General features: G+C 51.2%; 2 protein-coding genes across 3 annotated transcripts in view; one reads left to right on the top strand and one right to left on the bottom strand.

The window, feature by feature from the left end:
• Positions 1-1,587: 1,587 nt before the first annotated feature.
• On the bottom strand, positions 1,588-17,170 carry MDH2 (malate dehydrogenase 2). The gene is made up of 9 exons (XM_027041978.2): positions 16,987-17,170; positions 12,158-12,326; positions 10,315-10,398; positions 9,700-9,809; positions 8,065-8,190; positions 5,329-5,406; positions 4,105-4,204; positions 3,595-3,746; positions 1,588-1,903 (listed from the first exon to the last, which is right to left on the bottom strand). The coding sequence occupies exons 1-9, from the start codon at positions 17,050-17,052 to the stop codon at positions 1,772-1,774; spliced, it is 1,017 nt and encodes a 338-aa protein (XP_026897779.1). The 5' UTR covers positions 17,053-17,170; the 3' UTR covers positions 1,588-1,771.
• Positions 17,171-17,207: 37 nt separating this feature from the next.
• Positions 17,208-26,786, top strand: part of STYXL1 (serine/threonine/tyrosine interacting like 1) — a 70,427-nt gene continuing 60,848 nt past the window's right edge. For both annotated transcript variants that reach the window (XM_015078796.3, XM_015078797.3), the window contains exon 1: positions 17,208-17,426. The gene's annotated coding sequence lies outside the window, so the exon portion shown is untranslated. The remainder of the gene's footprint in view (positions 17,427-26,786) is intronic.

Here is a 26,786-nt window from a genome sequence, read left to right as displayed (position 1 = left end):
AATGACCCGAGAGAGCTAGCGTGGTGCTGCACATGTGGAATTACTCCAAAGGTGGTGTCCGGAGCCGTGCCCTTTATAGTAGTGAAACTATAAACTACAGTAGTGAAACTCAGCAACTGAATTATCTAATGGCAGTGGAATAGATTACTGTGGGCTCACCTTAAGGGTTACTCCGTTATTACAAGTGGGAAGGGAAGATGTATCTGTGCTTACAGGAGTCACGTGTGGTCGCTCATCTAAGTGGGCCCCTGAAGAGCCAGGCCTGCCTGCCCTGCCCAGTCCGCTCCCACCACACGCCGGGGCCTGCCGGGGGACCTGCTTTAAGCACGAGGATGTGGCAGAAGTGATGCCGGGCCGGTTCTGAGCCTGTCCTAATGCCTGGCAGTTTCTGCTTTTGCACTTTTGGGAACCCTGAGCTGTCAAGGAAGAAGTCTGCCCACTCTGCACAGAGGCCCCGTGGAGAGTGACAAGCCTGGCTGCCCCAGGGTCCCCCCAACACCAGCCGTGGCGAGCTACAGTCTCCAGTGGGCCAGACTGGCCAGTTCCTGCACCTGGTGGGGTGGGGACCACCCAGCGGAACCTTGTCCACATGCAGAAAGGGGGGGAGGTACATAAAGTGGCTCTTGAGCAACTAGACTGGGGGGGGGGGTTGTTTTACAGTAACAGAACCGGAAGCGTGGGCTGCATGCAAACGGGCACACGAAGTGTTAACTTACGAAATAAGCAAAAGTAAGAGGACAGATTCCATTACCAGCGATTATTTTCCTGCTTTATTTTTTGGCTGCTGTTTTAGGTTTTAAGCAGCACATACTGAGGACTCGTAACAAAACAACGATGTAATGATCACGTCCGTCATTAAAGAGAAGCTGCTGTAGACACGTGGGTGTTGGGCGCTGGGCTCAGCTCCGCCCCCACCAGCCCTTTTGCCCTTCACGTAAGTTCATCCAGTTGCCGCCGCCACGTTCCTTCTCAGGCGCGGACAATGGGAACAGGTCCCCTCCATGTACGCTAAGGCCAGAGAATACAACCAAGTTCCTTTTTAGGACTCTGATGAAGACACGGAGCCAGCCTTCCTGTGTCCCCAGCGCAGCCACGGCAGCTGGCGTTTTGGTTTTTTCTGCTCCTGCCCCGGCTTTCCTCACAACTCTGCCTGGGGCAGTCCCCGTCTCTGAACACCCGGGCCTGGTGAGGGGAGGATGGGGTTCAGAGCGAGACGGAGGTCAGCCAAGGCAGCTCCAGCGTAAACGATGGAGCGGTCTGCTTAGGCAGAAACCACCACGTGGGAAGAACTGGGGATGGGAAAGGGCAGCTGGGCAAGTGCCACCAGCTGTCACCCCGCCACAGCTGCGTTCCAAGGACTCTGAGGAATCGGGCTGGAGCCGAGCCCTCCTCAGTTTGCACAGCTGAGGGACACATTGTTGCAGGGCAGGGTTGGGGGGAGAACAGCCACTGATAAAGATTCTAGATGTTCTCGAAGCTACTGATGAGACCATCATGCGTCAGTCTAATATGTAAATAACATCTTCCGATTCGTGATGCCAGACCCTCTGAAGCAGGGGGAAGAAAGCACATTTACGGAGACCTTGATAAAGAAATTCAGAGCCTGCTTTTATTGAGGCACCCACAGACGGACCCACGATTTGGAAGGGGCAGCAACGTTAACACAACACTCGTGGGTAACGCGACTGAAACACGAAGGGGTGTGAGACGGCTTTACAGGGACATGATGCCTTCATAAGTTAGGGACGCGGACCGCTCACCAGCTGCCCTCTCATTTCATGTTCTTCACGAACTCTTCTCCTTTCTTGATGGAGGCCTTCAGCTCAGGGAGGGCTTCGGCGATCATCTTCTCTTCGAAAGGAGAGATCTTGCCGATGCCTAGGTTCTTCTCGATGCCCTTTTTCTGGAGGAGAGAGGAGGTGGTAAAAACGGACAATTCTGAAATTAACAACAACCGCTAAAAATACTGTAAATTTTACAGCCGGTTTCTGTGGACGAGGCTGTTGAACAAAACCTGCCATGTAACTTCACGGCTCTGCCCCGAGCCCGGGCTTCAGGCAGACGATCCTCGGCTAGGATCTGGACTCGGTCACTCACACCATGTGCACTTTGGCCAAGGCGGTTTCTCATCTAGAAAACGGGCATACTTTCCACCTCAAAGGAGGCGGTGAGAACACACGCGGGCGACTTGGCACCCAGGGTGCTCGGTCGTTAGCAGCGCCGCATGTTCTTCTTCCCAACACACAGCATACTTTTGGGTTCTAGTCTTTTCCCCGAGTTGGTAATAGCCACCCGGGTCCAATGTAATCAAGTAGGCACACATGTGACATCAGGAAAACAACAGGTGTCTGTCACCGTGTCACCTCCACAGTTGAGCTGGTGTCTGTGTGAGCAGGGGAGGCTTCCAGTCCATCTCCCTGGAGAGCCCTCCCTGACTCCAGGGCCTGCAGGGCCTGCCCCACCACACTGGTCACGGCATTAGTCTGTTTAGTGGGTCTCTCCGCCACACGGAGTCCCCGAGGCCCGGGGCCAATGTCTCCGGGATCTTTGGACACCAGGGCATCTGTGGGAAGGGCCCCTGGGTGGCTTGGCATGTCACCACACAGTTCCTTTCTGGGGAGAAGATGAAGGCAACCACACATCTGCCTGACGTCAGCAGCCACCCGCACATCAGAAACAGAGTGAGACTTAGGGGTTTCTGCTCCCTGAAGACTTGGGGAGGGTCATCAGACCGGACAGCTGCCTCCAAAACAGCCTGACTGAAGCCAAGCACTGGGGCCAGAGGGGCTCTATCCCAGACACCACGGTTCCAAGGGGGTCTGCAACACGTTCCAGGAAGAAAACCGGTAGGGGCGAGAGCAAGGGAGCAGGGACACCTGAGCTGGAAAATATCACAGCTCTGCCAGCTCTTCAGGCCTCCCTGGAAGAGGGAAGGGGCTCGGCGCGCCCCGAGGTCAGAGCAAGAACGAACAAGCATGAGCCACGGGGCGACGTCACACAGGATGGGGAAGGGAAGCCTTTTCCTCCAGAAGTGCCCACGGCCGCCTGGAGACAGAACACGTGTCTCATCGAGAAACACAGTGAGGGGCGCCTGGGTGGCTCAGTCGGTTGAGCGTCCGACTTCAGCTCAGGTCATGATCTCACAGCTTGTGGGTTCGAGCCTCGCATTGGGCTCTGTGCTGACAGCTCAGAGCCTGGAGCCTGCTTCGGATTCTGTGTCTCATTCTCGCCCCGCCCCTCCCCAGCTCGTGCTCTGTCTCTCTCCTTCTCAAAAAGAAACATTAAAAAAAAAATTAAAACAAAAAAGAAAGAAACACAGTGAGACAGCTGCGCTGACCAGCCGGCAGAGCCACAGGGAAGGGATTCACATGCCAGCGGGTTCCTACCCAGCCCCCCTCAGCCTGAGGTTTCTCCCTGCTCTTAATTCTATGATGTACGTCCACCCTCCAAACCCCAGCACAGGCCAGGCACCGGGATGCAGTTACCGCACAACGGGAAACCGAATTACGGAGCAAACAGCCAGGGCTCCCGACCTTAAGCATAGACAATGAGCCTCCTTCCACGAGCCCAAGACACAGCCTCCAGGATACGTACCCCCAGCAGTAAAGGTGTGGAGAAATAGGGACAGTCTGTTTCTTGGGATTTAACGAAGGAACATTCGACAACTCCTTCCTTTCCGTTGATGGCATCCACGAGGGAGAAGACAAACCGGGCTCCGGCGTATGCCATGGACAGGGTGGCAGAGCCTAGGAGGGCACGGGCAAGTTAGCCAAGCCAGCACCGGGACCGTAAAGCCCAGGAGAGGCCGCTCTGTCAGCTAAGTAACATCTTCCACATCTTCCCCTTTAGCGGTGAAGAATTCAGTCGGCGTTTCTTCGTTTTACAAACTCATGAATGGCACACAACTGGCTTCGCCAAGCTCAGACGCCCTTCCATGCCACACAGCCGAGCTGCCCTCTGCTGCGGGACGGGCTCACCCAGTGAACACACCTGAAGCTAAGAGAAGGGTTCGCTGCCTGCCCGGGGCCCTTCCGGTCTTCAGCCATGAGCTGGAGGGCCTCTAGCATCAGCACCCCACACGGGGGTCGTCCCCCAAGAATCTACCTGCTCCAGCTTTGGCCTTCACCACCTCTGTGCCGGCCTCCTGGATCCGCCCAGTGACGGCTGTCAGCTGGTCCTGGGGTAGGTCCACCTTGGGAGTACACTGCAGGCCAAAGTCACAGGGAGCACGTGAGCAGGGGCTGCTGCCACTCCCAGACCCCGTGTCCCCTCCCCCTGTCATGGCAGGACCCCCCCCACCGCCACTGCACTTAAAGCAAAGACCACCTTCGCTTTAAAGTACGTCACCTTTTTGGGAGGTGTAGTGCGGTCCCTACTCTTTTTTTTTTTTTTTTAAGTGGGTTCCACACCCAACCTGGGGCTTGAACTCACGACCCCGAGATTAAGAGTCATAGGCTCCAGCGACTGAGCCAGCCAGGTGCTCCCGGTTCCTACTCATTTTTAAAGAACTTTTAGTATTTTGGACTAATTTTAGATTTAGCGAAGAGTCGTAAAAACAGCACAAAGATTTCCCTCACCCAGCCTACCCTAATGTTAGCATCTCACATAACCACGGGGCAATTCTAAGGAACAGAAAATCATCATTGACATGTTGACTACGGGCCCCACCCAGAGGTCACCCACTTCCCCACTGCTGTCCCTTTCCTGTCCCTTTTCTGATCCAGGACCCCAGCGGACGGTTATCCCAGCTCAGTCTACTCCTTAGTGGTCCCGTCTTCCGGGACACTTGTCAAGAGTACCTACCGACTGCTCGTTTTGTAGAATGTCTCTCAATTTAGATTTATGGGAGGTTTCCCTCATGCTTTTCTTACAACGTTATGCGCTTTTGGTGAGGACACCACAAATATTTTGACTCCTTCCGTGTGCGTTAAACTCGGGGATCAGGACACTGGTTTCATTTTCCTCATTCGCAGTGGCGTTCACCTGGTCTCTACTCGTTTTTAAACACAACAGCTTTGCCTGCTCTGACCTACCCGGGAATTCAGCGGTCCCCGCGGCAGTCTCGCCGTGTTGGGAGCAGGCTGCCACGAGCACCTTCTGACCGCGCTCGCTCCCGCAGGTGTGGACCCCGAGTTGCTGGAGCCCAACCGCAGCCCCACAGGCCACTCGAGAGCCCCCCAGACAATGGGCGGGCCGTAACCACAGCAGGAATCCTCTCGAAATACAAAGATGCTGAGTTCTTTGTCAGTCTGTCTTTAGTGCCTCAAAGCGGAACCCCTGAAAGGCGTTCGTGATCCTAAGGCTTCCTGGCAAAGGTGACACACTTACCTGAGAGATCAGGGGGATGATGGTCTTCCCAGCATGGCCACCAATGACAGGAACATTGACTCGAGCTGGATCTAAACCCTGGCCACCAGAGTATGAAGCTTTGTTAATTTTTAAAGCTCTTTGAGTATAAAATGTCATATCCACCTAAAGCACCGATCCTGGAAAAACCCACGGAACTCAGAACAAAGAAACCACAAAAGACTGAGTCCAGCTGTATTTAGAGTCCCTCCCCCGGCCCCACCACATGGTGGAGCAGCAGTGTGAACGGGGCAGCGTGGAGTGGTGCGTCATCCGGGGAGGTTACTACGAGGGTCTTCCTTTACAGTGAGCAGAAAACGGCCTCCATGTAGGTCCCCCCCGGTGGTCCCCGTCGGTCCCCGTCGGTCTGGTATCTTCTCAGAACCTGAGGATGACCGTCGTCTTCCCCAGAGCTAATGTCATTCTCCTAGCACAAGCCCAGACTCATGTCCCTACACTGTGTCAGAGACAACAAGTCAAATTCCCTTGCCTTCATTCTAGAGCAAAATTCAAAAACAATTCTAGGAAACCTGGGGGTGAGAACTCTGTCAGCTCAATCTGTGATCAGGACAGAATAAAACTGAGTTGTAAGGGGTCAAAACCCCATGGTTCTTTGTGGGGGCCTGCCAGAAGAGGCTGATTCGTTTGTTAAACCGGAGGCACAACGCCCCCACAAATCTGTGGACCAGGTATTTCTTAAGACGGTCAAAAAAAGGAATCTGGTGGGAGTCCTGGGAGGGAAGTGAGCAGTCCCCAAATGACGCCACTTTTCTCAAATGCCGTGGCTGCTAAAGAGAGCAGCCCTCAGTTAGGAACCAGTCTTGCCCGGAAAGGGGGACACGGCTGGATCAAGTTCACGGAGCAGGGGGCTCACGTGGAAGTACCTCTGTGCCAAGGCAGTGTGCTGGTCACCAGGGACGCAGGCGTGGACAGACAGAGCCCCCGTTTTTGAGACACTCACTGTCGATTACAAGACAGACACAAATGACGTCCCACTGTCATGTGCTAAGACAGCCGCATGGGGCGGCCTCGGAAGGGTAAGCACTTCCTTAGCCTGGGAGAGCCTTTTTGGGAGAGACTTAACTTCATCTGGGAAGCAGCAGCAGGACTTTGCCAAAGGAAGCGTTTTCTATGGCTAAATGAGCAGAGGCCTAGGGTACAAGAAATACCTACAACATCAGCAGAAATGCAAAGAGAAGGTGGCAAAGGGGGCAAGAGATGGCCGAGGGACTGAGGAGGGTCCAGATGCTGGAGGTTTAAGGGCCAACTTTCATTCCTGATACAATTCAGGATTTTCTCAGAACGCCAGAGACCTGAGGTAAAGGGCAATTCACTGAACTGAAGCCTGACAAGCATTAGAGTCTCTGCCAGGGGCCAAGACCCGCCCCCCCCTTCCTTCACCTCAAAAAGAACTTCTCTGGCTACGATAGCACCGTCCAGAACTTTCTGCAAGGACACAGAAGCCACATCTGAAATGTGGCCAGTGCAACGAGGACATGGATTTCTAGTTTTATGTAATTCTAAGTAACCAAACCAGCCCCATGTAGCCGGTGTGTTGCCGCAGGACTGGGGCCTGGGGGAGATGGTGTGCTTCGGCCAAGAGCTGGTAGCACCACGAGAGCCCAAAGGGAATGAACACTGTGGCTTCCATGAAACCGGGCTGGGAGCCTCAGGAAGCCCGAACCCCACCCTCTCGGCCCGTTCTCGGTCAGACTCAGCTGAGCACAAGCTTGCCCAGAAAGCTGGTCCTGACTCAGACAACCACCCTACACACCCGCGCCGAACCGGTTACTCGATAATATTGTCTCTTGAATCCCAAGGGCTCCCCTATCTTCTGGATCTCTGGGACACCCGCGCCTAGCACAGAAGCCGGGGACACGCTGCAGCACGAGCTAAAGCAGGGTGTCACCCCTCAGAGGCGAACCTGCCAGGCGCACAGGGAGCAGGGGGTACAACGAAGGTCAACGGTGTCGTGTGTGCCCTCCTTGCTTGGCCGTGCGCATGACCCCTGTTCCTACTTTAGAGTCCCCCTCATCTGCAAAGTCAGAAAAAAAATGGCCTGAAGCTCAGGAGGGGCACTTCTTTAGGTCAGAGGAAGTGGTTCTGCTGGATCCACACCCCAAGACTCGGAAGCGAGCAACGAGAGGCACCGAGGACGCCAGAGCTGGCGCCCATGTCGAACCCACCCCAGGACGGGCCTGGCAGCTCAGTCGGCAGCCCAAGGAGCCGCAGGCAACTGGCCAGATGCGAACTCGCTGAGGCAACCCAAGACGGGAGCCAGAACTATCGATCAGGAATGAAAGTCCTGACACCTCAGGCCTTCCGGAACCTTCCTTAGTTCTTCGTGTTTGCCAACTTTACCATTTGTCTAACAATCAGCAGGTAAATCCTGTTAGTTCTAATTTTCAGAGGCAATGAAATTGGAGAGTACAACCCAGCTGAGCCAGCGAGAAACCCAGGAAAAGCCTGGACCCATAAGGCACCAGGGAGGACAGACAGAGTCGAGTCAAGACTGAAGCTGACCACGGTTCAAACCTGCATGGGCCTGTGTGGATTGCCCAAGAAAGCGTGAGGGCAACTCTCCCCAACAGGGGCAAGCCCCAAGAACACTGATGATTCTGGAGTCACAAGTGATGTGTAAGTGCCTGGTCTCCTATGCCCATAGGTCAGCCAAGCAGCCAGGAACATAACTTGAAAAATATCCGGCGCAGCTCTTACCTTCAGTTCTGCAATAAAAGTGTTGGCTCTGACAATGTCCAGGGTTGTCACCCCGAAGATTTTATTGGGGTTGTATACTCCATGCTTCTTGAAAACTTCCGCCGTAATCGGGATGGTGGAGTTAACCTAGTAGATTGAGAGAGTGGCGTAACTTGCCCTGCATTCTGAGAGAAGAGGCATGCGACCGAAGGACAAGTCTCTTCCCCAGACCATTAATAAGTCCTAAGGTGCCAAACCGCTCCGCTGTTTACAGGCAAGCCACCCTCAAGACAGAACAGGTCACCGTGGGCCAACTTCCTCTTTTCCCCCTGACGTGAACAAAGAGCCCTTCGTCTTGGCAGGTGCTATTTACCCCTAGTGGTTTCTGGGCCCACAGCTCCAATGGGCACGTGCCTTGCCAGCTATCGACCTAAATCGTGAGGACGGCTCCACCGGACACCGTCCTCCCCAGCTGGGGCTGACACCTGAACGGCCATTCCTAAAACAGGACGGCATCGCACACGGCCAGAGACCGAGGGCTCGGGGTCAAGTCCCAGCTCTGCTGCTCTGCGAGGCAACCCTGGGCAAGCTTCCTCAACTCCTAGGGCTTGGTTCCTCACCGTCACACAGAGGAGACAACTACCCCACGAGGCTGTGAGGGTTACAGGACTTAATATACAGCAAGTGCGGACACGTTGCCGGGTGCGTAGAAAACACATAATAAAAACGAAAGAAAACGGCAGGACTTCTATCAGGCACCAGGTTAGCTTCCCGGCAGCAGCTGCTTTCCATGGCTGACTGGATGCCCCGAGGAGGGCGAGCCAGGTGGAGATCCGCTTCTCAGAGGCACTGGGCACAGCCTCTTGTGGGGCACAATCTCGTGGATTGGCAGGCACATCCCCAGTCAACACCACTGTGGTTGCACTTCTACCCAGAACCCGATCCTCAGAGACCAGATTCGCCCAGGAGGGAGGCACGGAGAGGGCTGTGGTTAAATGCAACCCGGGCTGTTGGGGAGGCTTGGGGGCCACGCCGTCTTCTCAGGGAGGAGACAGCACACGTGCTTTCAGGTTTGGAGGATAAGCTCCCTACAAAAACCCGCGAGCAGGGCCTGGGGTGGCTGTGCAAGTGTGACAGGGAACCAGGAAGGGCAAACCCCGAGTAGAATACAGTAAAAGAAGTCAACAGGCCGCAACCATCAGGGTGGAATGGAGCCTAATGAATGGACTTTTTCAGGGTGCCTGGGTGGCTCGGTCGGTTGAGCATCCAACTCTTGATTTCAGCTCAGGTCATGATCTCAGGGTCGTGGGATCGAGCCCCGCGTCTGTGTGGACAGCGGAGCCTGTCTGGGATTCTCTCTCTCTCTGTCCCTCTTCCTCTTGCACATGTGCACGTGTTCTCTCAAAATAAATAAATAAACACTAAAACAACAACGACGGACTTTTCAGGTGGAGAAACTAAGACAGAGAGGGGAAGTGATTTGCCCAAAGGCACACAAATGGTGGAAAACCCAGGCTGAAATTCCCAGTTACTTCATCCAGTCTGTCCCCTGCAGCACCTTAACCGGATATTTGTCCCTGTAAGCATATCTGCACACTTTTGCTAATTACGAGCTTTCGGCACAGTATTCACGGCCTACCTGCCACAGGCACTTACCGGGTTTGAAATGATGCAGATCATGGCCTCGGGGCAATGCTGGGCGCAGGCAGCGGTCAGGGTGGCCACGATGGAGGCATTGGTGTTGAACAGATCATCCCGTGTCATGCCTGAGAACGATCCAATTCAACATGCTCACAGAGCACGGAAGGAATTGCCAAAGGTGTAGCAAGTGCTCTGTTACGGTTGTTAGATACCCTGGGTGAGACAGGGTCCCCCTTCCAAGGAAATCTATCTTGTAGGAGAAACAACCTAGTGTGACACGTGCCCAAACAGAGGCTGGTGGAGGGGGTGGAGTGTGGGGAGGAGCCAGGGAGGGAGGGATCTGAGGAGGATCATCCAGGATCAGTGAGAACTCCCGAGGGGCGGGTGAAGGAAAGGGCACTCCACGCAGACAGCGGGCACAGAAGCACCAGACTGAGCAGGGGACAGACACAGCAGACGTGTGTAAGGCTTTAGCCAGGCCAAGGAGGAGATTTCCCTCTATCCCGCAGGTACTGGGGAGCCTTTGGAATTTTTCTCTGCCATGAAACAATGACTTGATCCAGTTTAAAGGAAAACCACTTCCTCACCTGACCCGCAGGGAGACACGAGGGAGGGCTTTCAAACACACACCTGGTTTTCTCGGAACTCCTGCGGGAATAACCACCACATCACAACCTTTCAGGCAGTCTGGCAGCTGCTCAGGTCCGAGGTAGCCTAGAAAATACCATCCCCCCAGGAAAGAGCAAGTTCACCGTTTCTGACCTGGGCAGGCGAGCACATCTTTGGGGACAGAGCTGGGGAAGATGGCCAGCCCCACCCGGGTCCGACGCCGACTGAAGGCCTCAGGTGTAAGGCCCACCTGTGAAGTGCTTCCTGGCCACTAATGCCCATGAGTTTGACAATCCCGGCACTCTCTCACGCTACTTTCCTCCAGCCGCCAACTGCCCAGCCCCCGACCCATTCAGAATGGACCAACCCTAGAGGTTTTCCCCAAACCAAACCAAGTCCGCTGTTTGCCTTCACCTGACCCGCTAGCTCCTGAAAGGCCTTCTCAGCTCCCAGGTCAAAGAGCTGCTCATCTCCCTCCCCAATCATCCTGACGAAAGCTCCATCTCGGGGTCAGATCAGAAGGCACACTGCACGCCATGAAAAGAAAGTCACAGAGCTGACAACGCAGGACCTCTAAGCATTTGGATCTAGTTTGCTTGCTCGTAGGGGAAAAGGTCCATTTTCAAAGATTTCAAGGGAAATTTGCTCCAATGACCAATATCTGCTTTGATTTGAACTTTTTCCTTATTGCAGGACCTTCCAGAAGACCTGAAAGAGGACGAGCAAACCAACTGAGGCTATGGAAGGCACATAAACGTAAGTTCTGACAGTTGACCTCCTGAGCTGTTTGCACCAGCGGAGGATGCGTGTAAACACCACCACACAGGGCACTTCCATACACCGTCAGCAGAGACGGATCACTGCCATTTGGTGTATAATACGGTATAATCTTTGACATAGTCACACCTCCTGATTCCACTTTTGGAATCCTAAGAAACAAGATGTGAAGATGAAGATGTTCGTCACAGCTTGTGTTTGTGTCTCCAGTGGAGAAACACAGGAAATAGCCCAAAGGCCAACAGGACGGGCATAATAAATCAGTGACCAACTACAGAATTGCCTTAAAAATGATTTAACCAAGGGGCACCTGGGTGGCTCAGTCGATTGAGGATCCGACTCTTGATTTCGGCTCAGGTCATGACCTCAGGGTTGTGGGATTGAGCCCCATGTTGGGTTCTGCGCTGAGTGTGGAGGCTGCTTGGGAGTCCCTCTCTGCCCGTCCCCCACTCGTGCATGTGTATGCGTGTGTGTGTGTGTGTGTGTGTACATATTCTCGCTCTAAGAATAAACTTAAAAAAAAATGGTTTAACCAATTTGGTAACACGGATAAATACTGCTACAAAGTAAAGGTAAGGGGCGCCTGGGTGGCTCAGTCAGTTGAACTTCTGACTTCGGCTCAGGCCATGATCTCATGGTTTTCTGAGTTCAAGCCCCATATCAGGCTCTCTGCTGTCAGCACAGAGCCTGCTTTAGATCCTCTGTCCCGCTCTCTCTCTGCCCCTGCCCCACTCGCATGCTCTCTCTCTCTCAAAAGTAAACTCTAAAAAAAAAAAAAAAAAGTTAAAATAACCAGGATATATAAGTCCCCCCCAAATTCCCCTTCCTGATCCTATTGTCTTTTCAAATTAGAAAAAATTAAAAATGGGAAGATTAGACCACCTTTGTTTTCTTCTGAAAGATATTGCTATATAATTTTTACAGGCTCAAGTCCAGAAAGACATTAATTACTTGTGAAATTCAGTTTTACGATAAACTTGGAAACCCTGGCTCTGATGTAGTTTCGTCGAAGAATTCTATTCTACGGCTTGGATCCCGGTCTACCGGGGAGAAGAGAAGCAGAGTCCAGGGTCAGCGTGCCCAGTACCTTTCACAGCTGCTCTGGTCTCGATGTGGCTCAGATCTGCAGCCACTCCGGGTGTGTGAGCAATGTCGTAGAGGGTCAGGCGGCTCACCAAGGGGCTGTTCTTGAGGAGAAGCGAAAGGGGCTGTCCAATTCCTCCAGAAGCCCCTAACACGGCTACTTTAGCATTGTTCTGTAAAGGGGCACAGAGAAAGGACTCTTAATATAGAATCGGCATTAAAAGTATTCACGTGACAGCCTGTAAAATACCACACTGGGCCTCCTTTATGGCCATGGTGCCAAAGAAGACACAATTGTATTTCGACCAGTCCAAAGGTCCAGTTTTCTTTTGAAACACAGAAGCTTATCTCAGGAAAATGAGGAACTTAGGTCTACAGATGTTGTCATGGTCCAGGTCGTACTGCACACACCCTCCGCAAGGGGAACAAGCCTCACTCAGGCTGCCTTCCCTGCAGCCTGTAGTTTTAAAAACTATACACACATGCATGCAAGCACCTCCCAGCAGGCTGTCACAGTACGGGATGCGGACTTCCTACCTGCCACACGCTAGAATGACTTGCAAACTACAACAAGGCCTGCGAGCTGAAAGACGTGCAAACGGGGTAAGGGGCATCTAGTGTGACAAGCGCTACACAGGTAGATGCCGGGAAAGGCAGAGGTGCAAAGAGAACGAGCTGTTTGGGGGGGATTTTGAAGGATGAGTAGGAGTTTACCAGATGGATGCCAGGGGGAGGAGTATGGAATATGGCCTACTGAAGGGAAACAGTCCTCTATGGCTCAAGCATTGCTGGACACACGTGGAGGAAGGAAGAAGGTAGGGCCAAAGCTAAGGGCCTAGCAGAGTGCATCTAGTTCTTTTGGGCAAAGGAGGACCACTGAAAGGCCTTAAAAGCTGGGAAAAGCATGTCCAGAACTGTGTTTTACAAAGTTATGAGGCAGAATGGAAGACAGACTGTAGATCTTCAAGAATGGAGGCAGGGAGACTACTGCAATAGTCCAAGCATGATTCAAGGGTGGGATAAAGGCAAGCATGAAGGATGGGTGAGCTACAAGTGATTCAGTTACTCCCTCCCCTCTCCCTCTATCCAGATGGTGAGCAGAGGGACAAATCTGGGATGACAGCTTCCTGGCTTAAGTAGACAATGTTGCCTTTAAGCTTGGTCTGGAGGTCCTATCCATCTGCACTGGGATTAATGGTAGCCACGGACAAGGCACAAAAGAGAACACAGAGTGACAGGAGCACTAGAGACAGAGCCCTATGAATACCAGCATAAAGGAGGAAGAGGAGTCTGTGAAGGATGATGACCAGGTGAGACTTAAATTAAGGCCACCCTCACCCCAGCCATCCTGAATGACTAATTCAATGACTGCCTCCTGGTAACCTTTCCTATGAAAGGAATTGATGAAGTGGGATACAAGCCAAACACAGGCAATTTGATTCTTCAATTTGGGAAGGAAGGAAGGAAGGAAGGAAGGAAGGAAGGAAGGAAGGAAGGAAGGAAGGAAGGAAGGAAGGAAGGAGAGAGAAAGAAAAGAAAGGAAAAGAAGAAAAACTAAGTCTTAGAAGAACAGATCTATTCTAAGCAGTGCTCTGAAGCTCGCTCTTATTATACACAAGGTACCCTTCTCCATAAGGCTCACTCAAGGCCTAACCAAAATTCCTCGGTGAGCTGGTTTCTGCTGTAACCCAACAAATGAGAAGGGGGATTATCCCTGGCAGGCAGGCGGGCAGGTGCCAGGGAAGGAGACAAACTGAGAAAACAGAGACAAAAATCCAAAGCACTGCATGTGGCCATCTAGGGTCCTTATACTATCGACACAGATCTCTACGGCAACGGATGCTGGTAATTATGGACTTTGGTTATCAAAACCTGAAACTAAACCCCAAACCAAGCCCAACCAACCGCCCATCATGTGCCATCTGCTTAAGAAAGGTAAACCCTAAAAGCATACACAACTAAAATTCAAACTCAGTTTTGTTTTGTTTTTTAAATTGGTACTGTAAAGGGGGACCCCTGACTTCCCAGAAGACTTCACTAGCCACATCAACCAGAACCCAAGGCCTGGCAATGTCATCCACTTCCAGACCTTCAGTTATCACTCTCACGTCTTGTCTCTAATCCTTGGAACTCTCAAATTCCAACTCCCACATTCCCAGCTCTGTCAGACATTCCAACTGTCTAAATAAGTTTATGCTATCTCTCCTACCCTGTTCCCAAATAGTACCTGTGTTCTCCCAAATCCAAACCCTTAGAAGCATTTCCTGCCTCTTCCCTTATCCTGCCTTCCCTTCCCCCAGTTAAGACAGGAAGGACTTGGCATCTCAAACATCTTCCCAACCTGTCCCTGACTTCTGTTCCTGTTCCATTGTCTATCTTAGGCCCCTCACCACCACCTTCAACCATTCTTCAGAAAATTAAACTTTTGAGGGGCGCCTGGGTGGCTTAGTCAGTAAAGCATCCGACTTCGGCTCAGGTCATGATCTCACGGCTTGTGGGTTCGAGCCCTGCATGGGGCTCTGTGCTGACAGCTGGGAGCCTGGAGGCTGCTTCAGATTGTCTCCCTCTCTCTCTCTCTGCCCCTCCCCCGCTCACACTCTGTCTCTCTCTCAAAATATAATAAAAAATTTTATTAAAAAAAAGAAAATTAAACTTTTGGGCATTTCACTTCCTTGCTCAAAAATCTCCTTGAAGTTCCTCATGCCCAGATTGCTCAGCTCGGCTTCCAAGGCTGACCAGGGCAGTGGATCCACCATGGAGCCCCATGGAGATTACTCAAAAATAAAATAAAAAAGAAACAGACTGACCTGATGCCCTCACCAGGGTCCTTAAGTGAATCGGTCCCTTATGATACATAAGATACTCTCCTCCCTTATGATACATAAGATGACCTCCTCGCTCTTTCTTTTACTTTCAATGTTGAGGTGATGCCATTGTTTGTCTATTACAAGGTTTCGTTAATTTAGTTAACATGTATAAAAACACAGTCCTTCAGTGGCAGAATCTTTACAATGTGATGAGAATCTGTGGTACTGCAGAGATTAACTGGTGATCTCTTCCTAAAAGACCAGTCTCCAAACTTGCTGACCTTTTCTGCGCTGAGGAGTGGTGGTCAACAGCACACTGCTCGGTGTGCTTTATGATGTAAGTTTACTATAGTTTCTTTTTAAAGTTCTATTTTCTTGTGTTGTAACACATATATTAGTACACACAGGGAGAAATGAATATATTGAGGCTGTGCACTTGATTCACTTTTACTGTTAAGGACAGAGGATCCAAAGTCTCTAGACCAATGTTATCTACTTTGCTCAAGCTCATCTTTCTGACTTACTCTAATGCCTTCATCAATATTGCCACTTCCATGTCCATGTGCATTTTATTTTAATTTTTTAGAGAGAAAGAGTGCCAAGTGGGGGAGGAGGCAGAGGGAGAGACAGTCTTAAGCAGGCTCCATGTTCAGCACGGAGCCTGACGCGGGGCTCAATCTCATGACTCTGGGACCATGACCTGGGCCAAAATCAAGAGTCGACGCTCAACCGGTGCCCCTCCAATATGCATTTTAAACTCAACATTTCAAACTGAGCTCCTGATAGCCTCCCCCTGTCCAAATCCACTCTCTGCCAGCAGTCTTTCCCATCTCAGCAATCAGCAATGTCAAAGCCTGAAGTCTTGGTGTCCTCCGTCTGGAACCCTTTATCAGACCATCTGTCGGCAAATCCTACGGTGTTACCTGTGATCAGTTCCCTTCCCCCCACTCCTCAGCATCAATCTTCAGCATCTGTCCTAAGTTTACTCCTTTTGAGCCTATCTCAAGTGCCACTTCTTAGACATCTTATCTCCTACAGCACCCAGCACAGATCTTGGCAAGCATGGATACTCAATGCTATTATTGTGTACTTATTTTTCAAATGAACTGAATACACAAGAAACTGACCTGAAGGACAGAAGCTAAAGCAGAAATTTGGAATCTCCTTTACTAATCACCTCCCTTTTGGATGCAGTGCTTAAGAGGCAACGTAGGCATCTCCTGGGTTCTCACACTTTGGTTATATTGGAATCACCTGGGACACCTGATAAACATACAAAGGTGCAGGTACTACCCTCCCTTCAATGAACCTGGGTCTGGTCTGCATTAGCTTTCAGGTGATTCTGACACACACCAGTTTGAGAACCACCATCCTAGAAGATGCCTAAAAATAGCTTAGGTTAAGTACTCCCAGGCCAAGTGTTGCACAGTCACCACACCTGGGGTCAGGCCCAGTCCGCCCACAGCAGGAAGGATCCTTCAAAAGAGTCCTTAAGAGGAAGCAGCGTCTTTAGGTTCTTAAAAGGAAGCTTGGTAATTCAAAAGCCACTGACGGTGAGCGGAAAAGCTGGCTTTTAATCCTCTGGCTAAATGACTGTGTAACAACCTTGGACCAGTTCCCTACCCTCGGTATCTCATTCTGTACTATGGAGTTAATAATTACACGTTATTTGTACGGATGCTACAGAAAGAACAAGGTTAGTACTATAGACAGTTGCATACAAGCATAAATTACTTTCGGCCCTGCAGCCCGGGCTTCTCAACCCTGAAGGAATGCAGGGCAAGAACAGGTCCTCTTGGGGTCCGGAGGACGAGCTGGGGGACTCCCCCCACCACGTTCTCCCGGGCTTTCTTTTGGCACTTCCCGCACAGTAACCGGGCCGGCCCAGGGCGCCACAGCCGCGGGTCGGTACCGGGCCGCCCTGCGATCTAGGGCGGCCCCGGGGATCAGGGCTGCTCGCGAGCCCAGAACCCACGTGGCCCAGGCAGGGGACCCCCGCCTGCAGGCAGCCCCTCATCGGGCCTACCTGGGCTGAGGTGCTGAAGCTGCGGCGGAGAGCGGCGCCGGCAGGGCGGGCGAGGGCGGACAGCATGGCTGTAGCGGGAGGGGCGCGGACCGGCAGGCAAAGGAGCTGGCGGAGGCAAGTGACACCAACGACCTCCACGGTGTACAGGCCCTGCCGGCTCCGCTCCGCCCGGCCTCGCGAGAATGGCCCGGCTTCCGGCCCCGCCCTCCCCCCCCCAAGTCTCGCGGTATCACGTCCATCTCTGGGTTGTGGTGGAGAAGGGCTGCCGGGGATCGATTTCTTCGCGCAGGACGCGCCGTCAGGGCAGGGTCGTAGCGCGCGAAGCGTTCCGTGCGGCCGGTGGTGGAGCCGCGGTCGCGAGTGGGAGGGAGAGTTCTCACCAGAGCGGTGGAAGAGGTCGAGATTTAGACTGGAAGAGCCTTAGAGGAGCCGTTTTACAGGTGGGGCTCCAGACAAAGGCCCTGACAGGGAGACAGGTCGAGGTCGCGCTGCAGGCCGGGCGGAGGGGGTGCGGTCCGGGCCCTAGACCTCAGCCCATACCACCCAGCCTGCTCCGGGAGGCCGCAGGGCCTCCGAGCTCTGGAAAGCTCTGGAAAAGAAAAGGGGAGAGGAGGTTGAGCCCTGGGGGTGGGGTGGGAGAATGGGGTCCCCTCTCATCAGTCACTTCGATGCACCCCTCCTTCCCCCGGGTCACGTACACGTACCGCCCACCCACCAGTACCCTAGTCCTTGGAGGTGCACAGGACCCTCTGTTAGGGTTCAGAGAGCTTTACAGACACCACCACTGAGAATGGCGGACACAGCACTGCTGGGCGAGGCACCGTTATGCTTTCAGGAAAGCAGCCCCGTGTTGCAGAGGAGAAAACCGGTATCTAGGTGGTAACTTGCATGGTCACCCGATCCCTACTCCTCAGGTCTACCCAGCCATGCTGTGAACATGGCCACGTTGTTTCTGCTTTAGGTACGGAGAAACTCGCTTGACACCCAGTTATAAGGGGATTTGTTTGGAGTTTATCCAGACAGGAAGTAAAGCTGTGGTTCTTGCTCACAAGGAACTTATCACTTACATTTATAAGCTGAATTATAGAAGCTTCATTTCCCCCCAACTGTTTCCTGGGTACACAGAGAGTTCCTTGCCCTCAGTCAAGGGGTGGGGGTGGGGGGCAGATAGAGGTGCAGCAGGTTGTTGGTTTAACAAGATCCGCCCATTTTCTTGCGTTTAGGGAGCTGGGTCTAGTGGGAGAGAGGGGCAAATTGCAGGCAGCATGATACGGGCAACACCAGGAGAGTTACCAGGTGCGATGAGAGCAGGAGGTGCATCCAACCCTGCAACAAGCTGAGACATTCAGGAGGGAGTTACTCAGTGGGACCATTCGACTCCAGAGAAGAGAGAGAGCCTTGCCTGGCTGTGGGGGTGCAAGTGTTTGAGTTGAGGAAGAAGAGCCCAAAGTAAAACCTGGGGCTAGGAAAGCCCAAGTCTACAGATGGTGAATAGATCCTCTCTGTTGGAGTGGGGACCTGCAGACGAGCAGTGTATCTTACCACCAACTGTTCTCTGGTTAATTATTTACCCCTCTATTTTACCACTAGAACCGAGACTACCTTGTGGTCCAGTACATCTCTCATCCCTGAGCCTTTACTGTCCAGCAGACTGAGCATAGATCTCTGAATTTTGGAAGAGTTGAATAGCTTTAGATAAGGCTGAGAAAAGCAGGTTGCAAAACAAATGAACAAACATTGTGCAGGAGCAACGAATGTTAGCTGAGAAGTTTATATTTTATTCCTTAGGCAGCAAGTGTTTATGATGATGCCGCTGGCACTATGGGGGAAGATTGAACTGACCTTAACCTGCCAAGGATTCGGATGGCAAGATCTGGAGGGCAGGGAAATTGTTTGGGAGGCTATCCTAGGAGATGTTAAAGATCTGAGTTACGGTGGCCATAGACATGGAGGGAGTGGGGCCAATGAGGGAGAAGTCTCCAGGGAAAAATTGATTAGTTTGCGGGTTTAAGAAATGAAAGATGGGGGCGCCTGGATGGTTCAGTCAGTTAAGCATCCAACCCTTGATTTTAGCTCAGGCCATGATCTCATGGTTCGTGGGATCGAGCCCCACATTGGGCTCTGCACTGATAGCATGGAGCCCCCTTGGGATTCTCTCTGCCCCTCCCAGTGCGTGTGCACCTTCTCTCTCCCTCTCTCCCTTTATATCTATCTATCTATCTATCTGTCTATCTATAAAATTATATATACATATGTATATACATATATATAATTATATGTGCATATACATTATTATATATATAATTTTTTTTAAAAAAAGGAATGAAAGAAATGTGGAAGATCAGACTGAGAAGTATATAAGTACAGAAATGGGATTTGGGGGTTATGTGGAAGGAGAGCTGGCTAGAGAGGCAAAAAATAGCTCCATTTTAGTTGGGTTGAATTAGAAGTGATGATGATTTGTCCACATAGAAATATCGGTGGACAGGTTGGGAGTTACTCCAACATGAAATGTGGGATTGAAACCCATGAGAGAGGCCAGGGCCAAAGGCATCCCTGTAGAGGGGGGAGAGAGGTGAGGCCCTGAGAAAAATGTGAATCATGGAGTCTCATACTCCTACAACTGGGCTACACCCTCCCTCTCCTTGCCAAGTTGTCTACTCGGGCCATCCCAAGCAACTTGACTGTTAGAAAAGCCAGCCTCGCATTCAGTTCACAGCTGCTTCCCTTCAAATCCCAAGATTGCTCATAACAGCATTAACAGCTGCTGTATTAAACGGCGTGTCTCTGCTGTCCTTTGCATGTGTGACTGTTACACCGAACATGCAGGGCCTCGTCCAGAAAGCCTACTGCAGTCCTGAAACAGCTTTGTTGTCGTCCCCATGCTTGCTTTATTTCTTTGCTTGCTCTCGGATCACCCCAGTCATCGAAACAGACTTCGTGCAATAGCCGTAATGTCCCGTTTACATTAGTAGTCAAATCAAGCGAATTCAGTGTCCAAGCCCTTCCTCTTCCTCTCTTAAGCTTGCTTTAGGCTCCCACCCTTGGAGGGGAGAGTGCTTGACTTCTCCATTTCTCCCATCTTGCTTCCTCACACCCCCACCTCCCCCGAAAGACTGTGGCTTCAGACTGCAGTTGTAGGAGTAGAGGTAGGGGCAGGAAAGGTCCCTGTGTCATCTGGTATTAGTATTCTCTGAGCTTGACAGGAGTTTGTAGCTGATTATCTTCCATGTGGTGCTTGTGTGGGTCTCTAGCTGCAGTTCCTTTGACCTAAGTGGTTATGCCTCAGTCTTGCTTTCAGTTGTTCTTCAGCCCCTGGTTTCTGAAATTCCCTACTACCTGCAGTTGGCCCATTGTGCCTCCAAGTGGTCATCTTGGGCAAAGTCCCTTTATGATGGCTTCTAGCTGGCCTTCTCTCTTGCCCACATTTTATCTATAGGAAACACACATTCTTTGCCCCAAAAAATCCTGGGGTGGAAGTTGGGTGAGCGCAAGGCATTTCAAATGCATCTGACTCTCCTTGCTTTGCTAACAGCTAGCCAACCTCAGACTTTTCCGGGCTGGGGCCTGGCACCTTCCTCTCTGCCTGCACTAGCTTCAAAGGGCATAGGCCAAGCTATTCTAGGGATTTTCTTTCTGGCTTTATGAATTGTTTCAAGAAAGCTCAGGCTTGTGAATTTTGGAATTCAGAAAGATGCTAATGGAGGAGGGGGGAGAACTCTGAGATCCTGAAAGGAGAGAAAGATTAAGTGGGAGAGGATAAAGTCAGAGGATTCCAGGAGAAAGCATATAGCCTCCCCCCCCCCCGCCCCCAACGGAGATTGGCGGGGCGGGGGGGGGGGGTGCAGCTGGCTGAGAAGGGCTGTTCACACCTAGTGGCCTTAACTTTCCCAGGCAAGAAATAGGAAATGAGAGAATATGCTCCATGGGGACCCCAGGAGGGTTGAGGAGGTTTGGATAACAGTTACAGCAACTGGGAAAATTCTGGGCAAATGAATAGTGAGAAAGGGATTAGTTGACAGCTGTGGAGGCCAAGCTGAATTCTGCAGTGTGTACTTCTGTGTGTCCAAGTCCACATGGTTTCCACAGCCCAGACCCTAGATCAAGGTCACCAATGTACAAATGGGGCTGCATACACTCCTATCCACACATACACATCTGCGTATTCATATCTTTGAACACACAAACGTGAATCTACAAGGGGGATTTATTTTTATTGTTGTATGGTTTGTATATGATACAGATCTTAAGTGTTCAGTTGACTGTTTTTTACTATTTACACCCTTAATCGCCACCCCCCAACACAATCTATAAAACATTTTCAATATTCCAGAAAGTTCCTTCATGCTCCTTTACATCAGTCCCCCCAAGACTGTTGCTTCTGTCACCATAGTTTCATTTTGTTTGTTCTTCATTGTATGTTTTTATATATGATATGCGAATATGTTGACCCCCTCCTCCTTGCCCTACCCCTCACGTACACAAGCCATCCACATCCACATATACTGACCGTTTTGTGCCTTACAATAGACTTAGACCATGGTCATGGGCTATCCTGTCTCTATTAGCTGCTATATATGCTAACCTATATATATGTTGGATACATATCCCATATGAATATATATATGTGCAGTATATGTGCTAACCTATCTTCTCTTCAACACTAAAATCATACCTCAAGTGAAGTCTTTTTTTTTTTTTCAAAAATTTTTAAGTTTATTTATTTATTTTGAGAGAGAGTGTGAGCAGGGGAGGGGCAGAGAGAGAGGGAGAGAGAGAATCTCAAGCAGACTCTGCACCACCAGCACAGAGCCAGATGCAGGGCTAGAACTCCTGAACCGTGAATCATGACCTGAGCAGAAACCAAGAGTCGGACATTTAACCCACTGAGCCACCCAGGCTCCCCTCAAGTGAAGTATTTTCAATCTCTCCTTTCAGATCCTTGGAGCTAAAAGAAAAAGTTAGAAAGGTGGTAATCATTCCACCTTGCATGGGAGTTTATTTTTCTCTAGGTGCTCTTGGATGTTTTAAAACAGAACTGTATCGGGATAAATAGCTTTAACTTAGCTGTGGCTCATGTCTGCCAGAAGTCAAAGGACTTGGCTTCCAAGACCTGTTCCGGCCGAACACGTAGGAGGTGGTGGGCCAGCAGCAGCACGGCAGCAAGAAGCACCGGCAGGGAGCTCCCAAGAGGTCCCAAGAGCTGAGAGTCGCCAACGGTGGCCGATCTGAGTCAGGAGCAGAGCCTTCCGTCTCCCAGGTCAGCCAGAGGTCAGGGAAGTAGGAGCAGTGCCCAGTCCAGAGCCTGGTCAGGGCCGAGGACCCGTGCCAGAGGAGCAGAAAGGGAGGCCTAAGCCTGATCAAGGAGCAGAGGAGAGGCAAATGCTGGTGGCCGAGTGGGAGGAGAAGAGACCAGATGTCATGGTCATGGCCTTTGGGAGACTATGTTGCAGTTCACCAGCCCCTACCTCTGACGGGTGAATTGCCTGCAAGACCTGTCACTCTCAGGACTACTAGGGTACCTCTCAGGTGTGTAGTGTACCTAGGTGTGGGGACATGGGAGTGAAGGCAAGGTAGAAGGCAAGGGATGGGGATGTGTGCGGCTGGGTCTGGGCCCCTGGCCCATACCTGTTGCTTCCAAAATACAGAGATTCTGGCCATCGCTAACAGTAGGACCTGGTGCGCCTCTGATTTCGAGACCACTCGGGTAGCCTCCACAACCCCGTGGCGCTATAGCCTGGTGCTGTGTGCTCTAGTTTTGTCAAGGGGCAGGCTGTGATTGAAGAAAGGCTATACCAGATCCTTGGGGATCTTGACTCTACAGCAACACCAAAGGCTCCCTCTACTTACAAACTTGGCTAGCTCCTGCTTCGCTCCTTGGCCTGAGATTCTCTGAATGGTGCTCTGTGTCTACTGGATTTGGAGCTGTCAGAGGCTCCTAGGTGAAATTGAAAGGAGAGAGAGGGTAGGAGTGAAGGAACTTCTGTCTCCTAAGCTCCTGCTCCACACCAGGGCCAGTGCTGGGCAATTTACGTCTGTTGTTTCAACGTCACATTCCTATAGTCTTTCCAGTGTAATCCTGTGTAAACTGCTTCAGTTTATAGGTGATAGTTATAGTGTTAAAGCCTGTTCCTGTATTTAAGCCTTGGTCATCCTGGCACAGCCTCTGCTTCACACAGAGAACCAGGGCACAGTGGGGTTAGCTGTGGACCCTATCTGTGCAGTCCTCTGGTTCCTGCTTAGCCCGAGCCAGGAACCCACAGTAAAGCTTATGGGCTGGCTTCTCCAGGAGCATGGAGCATTGCCTCTTCTCCACCGGAAGCCCATCAGTTGTGTCCACCCAGACTGTGTGAGGCCAAGAGTCGACCAAACTCTGTCCTGAAAGTCCTTTGAAAAGCCTGATGTGAGGCCCAGCCTCTGTCGGCGATGCCATCAGCCAGAGTGGAAGTCCTTGTGTACCCAAAGGATCTGGTACAGCCTTTCCTCAAGCACCGGGAGGCCAGAAGGGCTGGGTCTGGCTAGTTTCCAGCTTCATCTCAGGCTGTGTCAACCCCTAATGAAACATCCCTTCCTAACTGGCAGTTTTCCCCGAATATAGACCTTGTGTCCTCACTGGAGTGGAGTTTACCAGCCCAATTGCATCCAGGCAGCTCTGGGCCGACAACTGCACACACACCTGGTTCGGAGAGAGGCCAGGCCTTTACAGTGAAGGGTGAAGAACTTCCCTACTGTGGGTGTGTAATGTGCAAGTGTTTTGGAGTGGCTCTGCTTGCCACCCACAAAGCCATGTGGGTTTCCCAAACTGGTCAATTCACAGGAAGATTGGTCTCTCTGACCCCCTGAAGCCAGCTTCCTCTGGCCACTCTTCCCATCTGCCTGCCCCGTTCCCCTGCAAAACCCATCACACTGACCCCCACCCCCAAAGTCTCAAAAAGAGCCTATCTCTATCTCTGCTGAAAGAGTCCACAGGGGGATGTCCTAAACTTGCCATTTTGGCACTAGTGTTTTGAACAGGCCATTAGGAAAAGGATGCTTGATAGAAATAATCATAGTCAATGCTGCTAGGATAAACATCTGACTGAGGGATCAAACCTTTATTGTAAAAATCACACAGAAAAAAAAAGGCTTGATCTTGGGGAAACTAATTTTGGCTAAACAAAATTGAAAAAAATCAGAATTAGTTAACTATGAAATGAAATCAAGGAATTCAGTCCGCTTTAGTGGAACTCACAAAGGAAAATACTTTTGGCAAAAACTTGCCAACATTAGTTTAATGGTCTGTGTAAAAGCTCAAAATGTCAAAATATTCTCAGGGCCCAACAGCCGAGCCAAGAGCATTGCCAACCTTGTAGAGGTGGGAGCAGCACTAAAAGAGGTGGAAAGCCTTCCACCTGCCCAGGCTAGCAGTGCCCGTGATCTTAGCTCACAGGGCTGTGTCCTCTTTCAGAACTGTGCCGTTTAGGGGCAGGGGTGATAGTGCCAGTTGGTTAAGCGTTCGACTTCAGCTCAGGTCACAATCTCCTGGTTCGTGAGTTTGAGTTCTACATCTGGCTCTCTGCTGTCAGCACAGAGCCCGCTTTGGACCCTCTGTTCCCCTGTCTCTCTCTGCCCCTCCCCTGCTCATGCTCTCCTCTCTCAAAAATAAACATTAAAAAACCCCACAAAACTGTGCTGTTAGGTTCAGGAGCCATTCTTATCCCTCCCATACTTTATCAGCGGATGAGGGCAGTTCTTGCTTGACCAGGGAGAGTTCTCCCTTGGGGAAGCAGAGAACTCTGGAGGAGTTGATCCCCGGGGCTGGGTTTTCACCTGGACGCCACTAGTGAACCCGGGCTTTCAGAGGCAGAGGATCTGGGATGTGACTGGGGGTGGGAGTGGGGAGGTCCTTAGGCGCGTCTGTGTGGCCTCAAGTCAAGATGGCCCCATTGGCGAAGGCAGGAATGGTGACTGTTCATCCAACGTGTGCTTATTGAACACCCTTCACCAAAAATCGTGGGCACTGGGTGAGGATACAGTGAACAAAAGGGCAAGGTCCCTGCCCTTTGTTGTATGTATGCCCCGCGCATTCCCAGAGGATAAGATTGGTGGTAAAGCAAGCAAACCGATGAGTGCATTGTGTCGAATGGTGGCAGTGAGGTGAAGACAAAGACACCCATAGTTTGAAAAGATCGCCCTGAGTGCCATGTAAAGATGAGATCATAGGGAGAAGGCAAGAAGCCAGAAGCTCAGTTGGGAAGTATGGCATCACCAGGAGAGAGATGATAGTACCCTGGTGTAGAAGGTTAGCTCTGGAGCTGGAGCAAAGTGGATGGGTTTGAAATATGTTTAAGTACTAGAGCTGATGGATTGGATGTGAGGGGCCGGGGGAAAGAGGGATTCGGGGTATGGACTTGAATAGCTAGGTGGATAATGGTGCTGTCTTTTGAGGCTGAGGAAACTAAAAGAGAGGCATTGAAGGTATGGGCACGTGTGAATTAAAAGTTGTTTTGGCCATGTTATGTTTGAGAGGCCCAATGAGGCATCCAGGTGGGTCGAGCTCAATGGAGAGGTCAAGCAGGACTACGATTTGGGACTCATTGGTTTATAAATGGTATTCAAATCACTTAGACTCTAGATCTTTTTTTTTTCTTTAGTTGCTTTTTTAACATTTATTTTAAAGAGACAGAGACAGCATGAGTGGGGGAGGGGCAGAGAGAGGGAGACACATAATCCAAAGCAGGCTCCAGGCTCTGAGCTGTCAATACAGAGCCCGACATGGGACTCAAACCCATGGACCGTGAGATCATGACCTGAGCCAAAGTCAGACACTTAACCGACTGAACCCCCAGGCACCCCTAGGCTCTAGATCTTCTAGTAGTGGTTCTCAAGTAGCAGTGACTTACCCTCTTCTTTCAGGGGACATTTGGCAACATCCAGAAACAGTTTTGGTTGTTTACAACTGGGTGGGGAGGGCTTTGCTACTGGCATCTACGGGGTGGAGGCCAGGGATGCTGCTAAACATCCTGCAATGCACAGGTCAGCCCCCCACAGCACAGAATTATCTGGCCTTGAATGTCAATGTCAATGGTGCTGAGGTTGAGAGCCCTGTCCTACAGAGACAGTGTAGACAGAGAAGGAAAGAGATGACTGCCTAAGGAATTTTTTTTTTAAATATATCTTTAAAAAAATTTTTTTTAATGTTTTGAGAGAGAGAGACAGAGCGTGAGCCAGGGAGGTCAGAGAAGGTGGGAGACACAGAATCCAAAGCAGGCTCCAGGATATAAGCTGTCAGCACAGAGCCTGGTGCGGGGCTCCAACTTGTGAACTGTGAGATCATGACCGGATGTATCTAAATATCTTTTTATTTTCATTTTGTTTCTCCCCTACTTGTGCTCTCTCTCTTAAAATAAACAGAGAGAGAGGGAGAGAGAGAGAGAATCCCAAGCAGGCTCCTCAGTGTCAAGTGCAGAGCCCAATGAGGGGTTCCAGCTCCTGAACTGTGAGATCATGGTGACCTGAGCGGAAACCAGGAGTTGAAAACTCACTGAGCCACCCAGGAGCCCCATGGACTTTCTTAACATGAGGAGGTAGAGCCTCCCACCCAGAAGACCAAGTAGCAACAAACAGTGGGAGAAGAGAAGCCTGGGGAGTGGAGTGTTCTGAGAGTAGAGAGTATTGGGAGGGAGGGGTGCTGAACTGGGTTAAGTGCTAAGAGGCTCCATCCTTTGAGCCCAGGGAGAAGTGATTAATGGCTGAGGCAAGGTGGACATTGTTGATGACCTTGATAAGAACAATTCCTACGGTTTGATGGGCTCCAGGGG

The sequence above is a fragment of the Acinonyx jubatus genome, chromosome E3 (assembly GCF_027475565.1).
Source record: "Acinonyx jubatus isolate Ajub_Pintada_27869175 chromosome E3, VMU_Ajub_asm_v1.0, whole genome shotgun sequence".
NCBI classification, from domain to species: Eukaryota; Metazoa; Chordata; class Mammalia; order Carnivora; family Felidae; genus Acinonyx; species Acinonyx jubatus.
The sequence above is the reverse complement of the archived record's forward strand: the minus strand, read 5'-3'. Positions and strand labels throughout refer to the sequence as shown.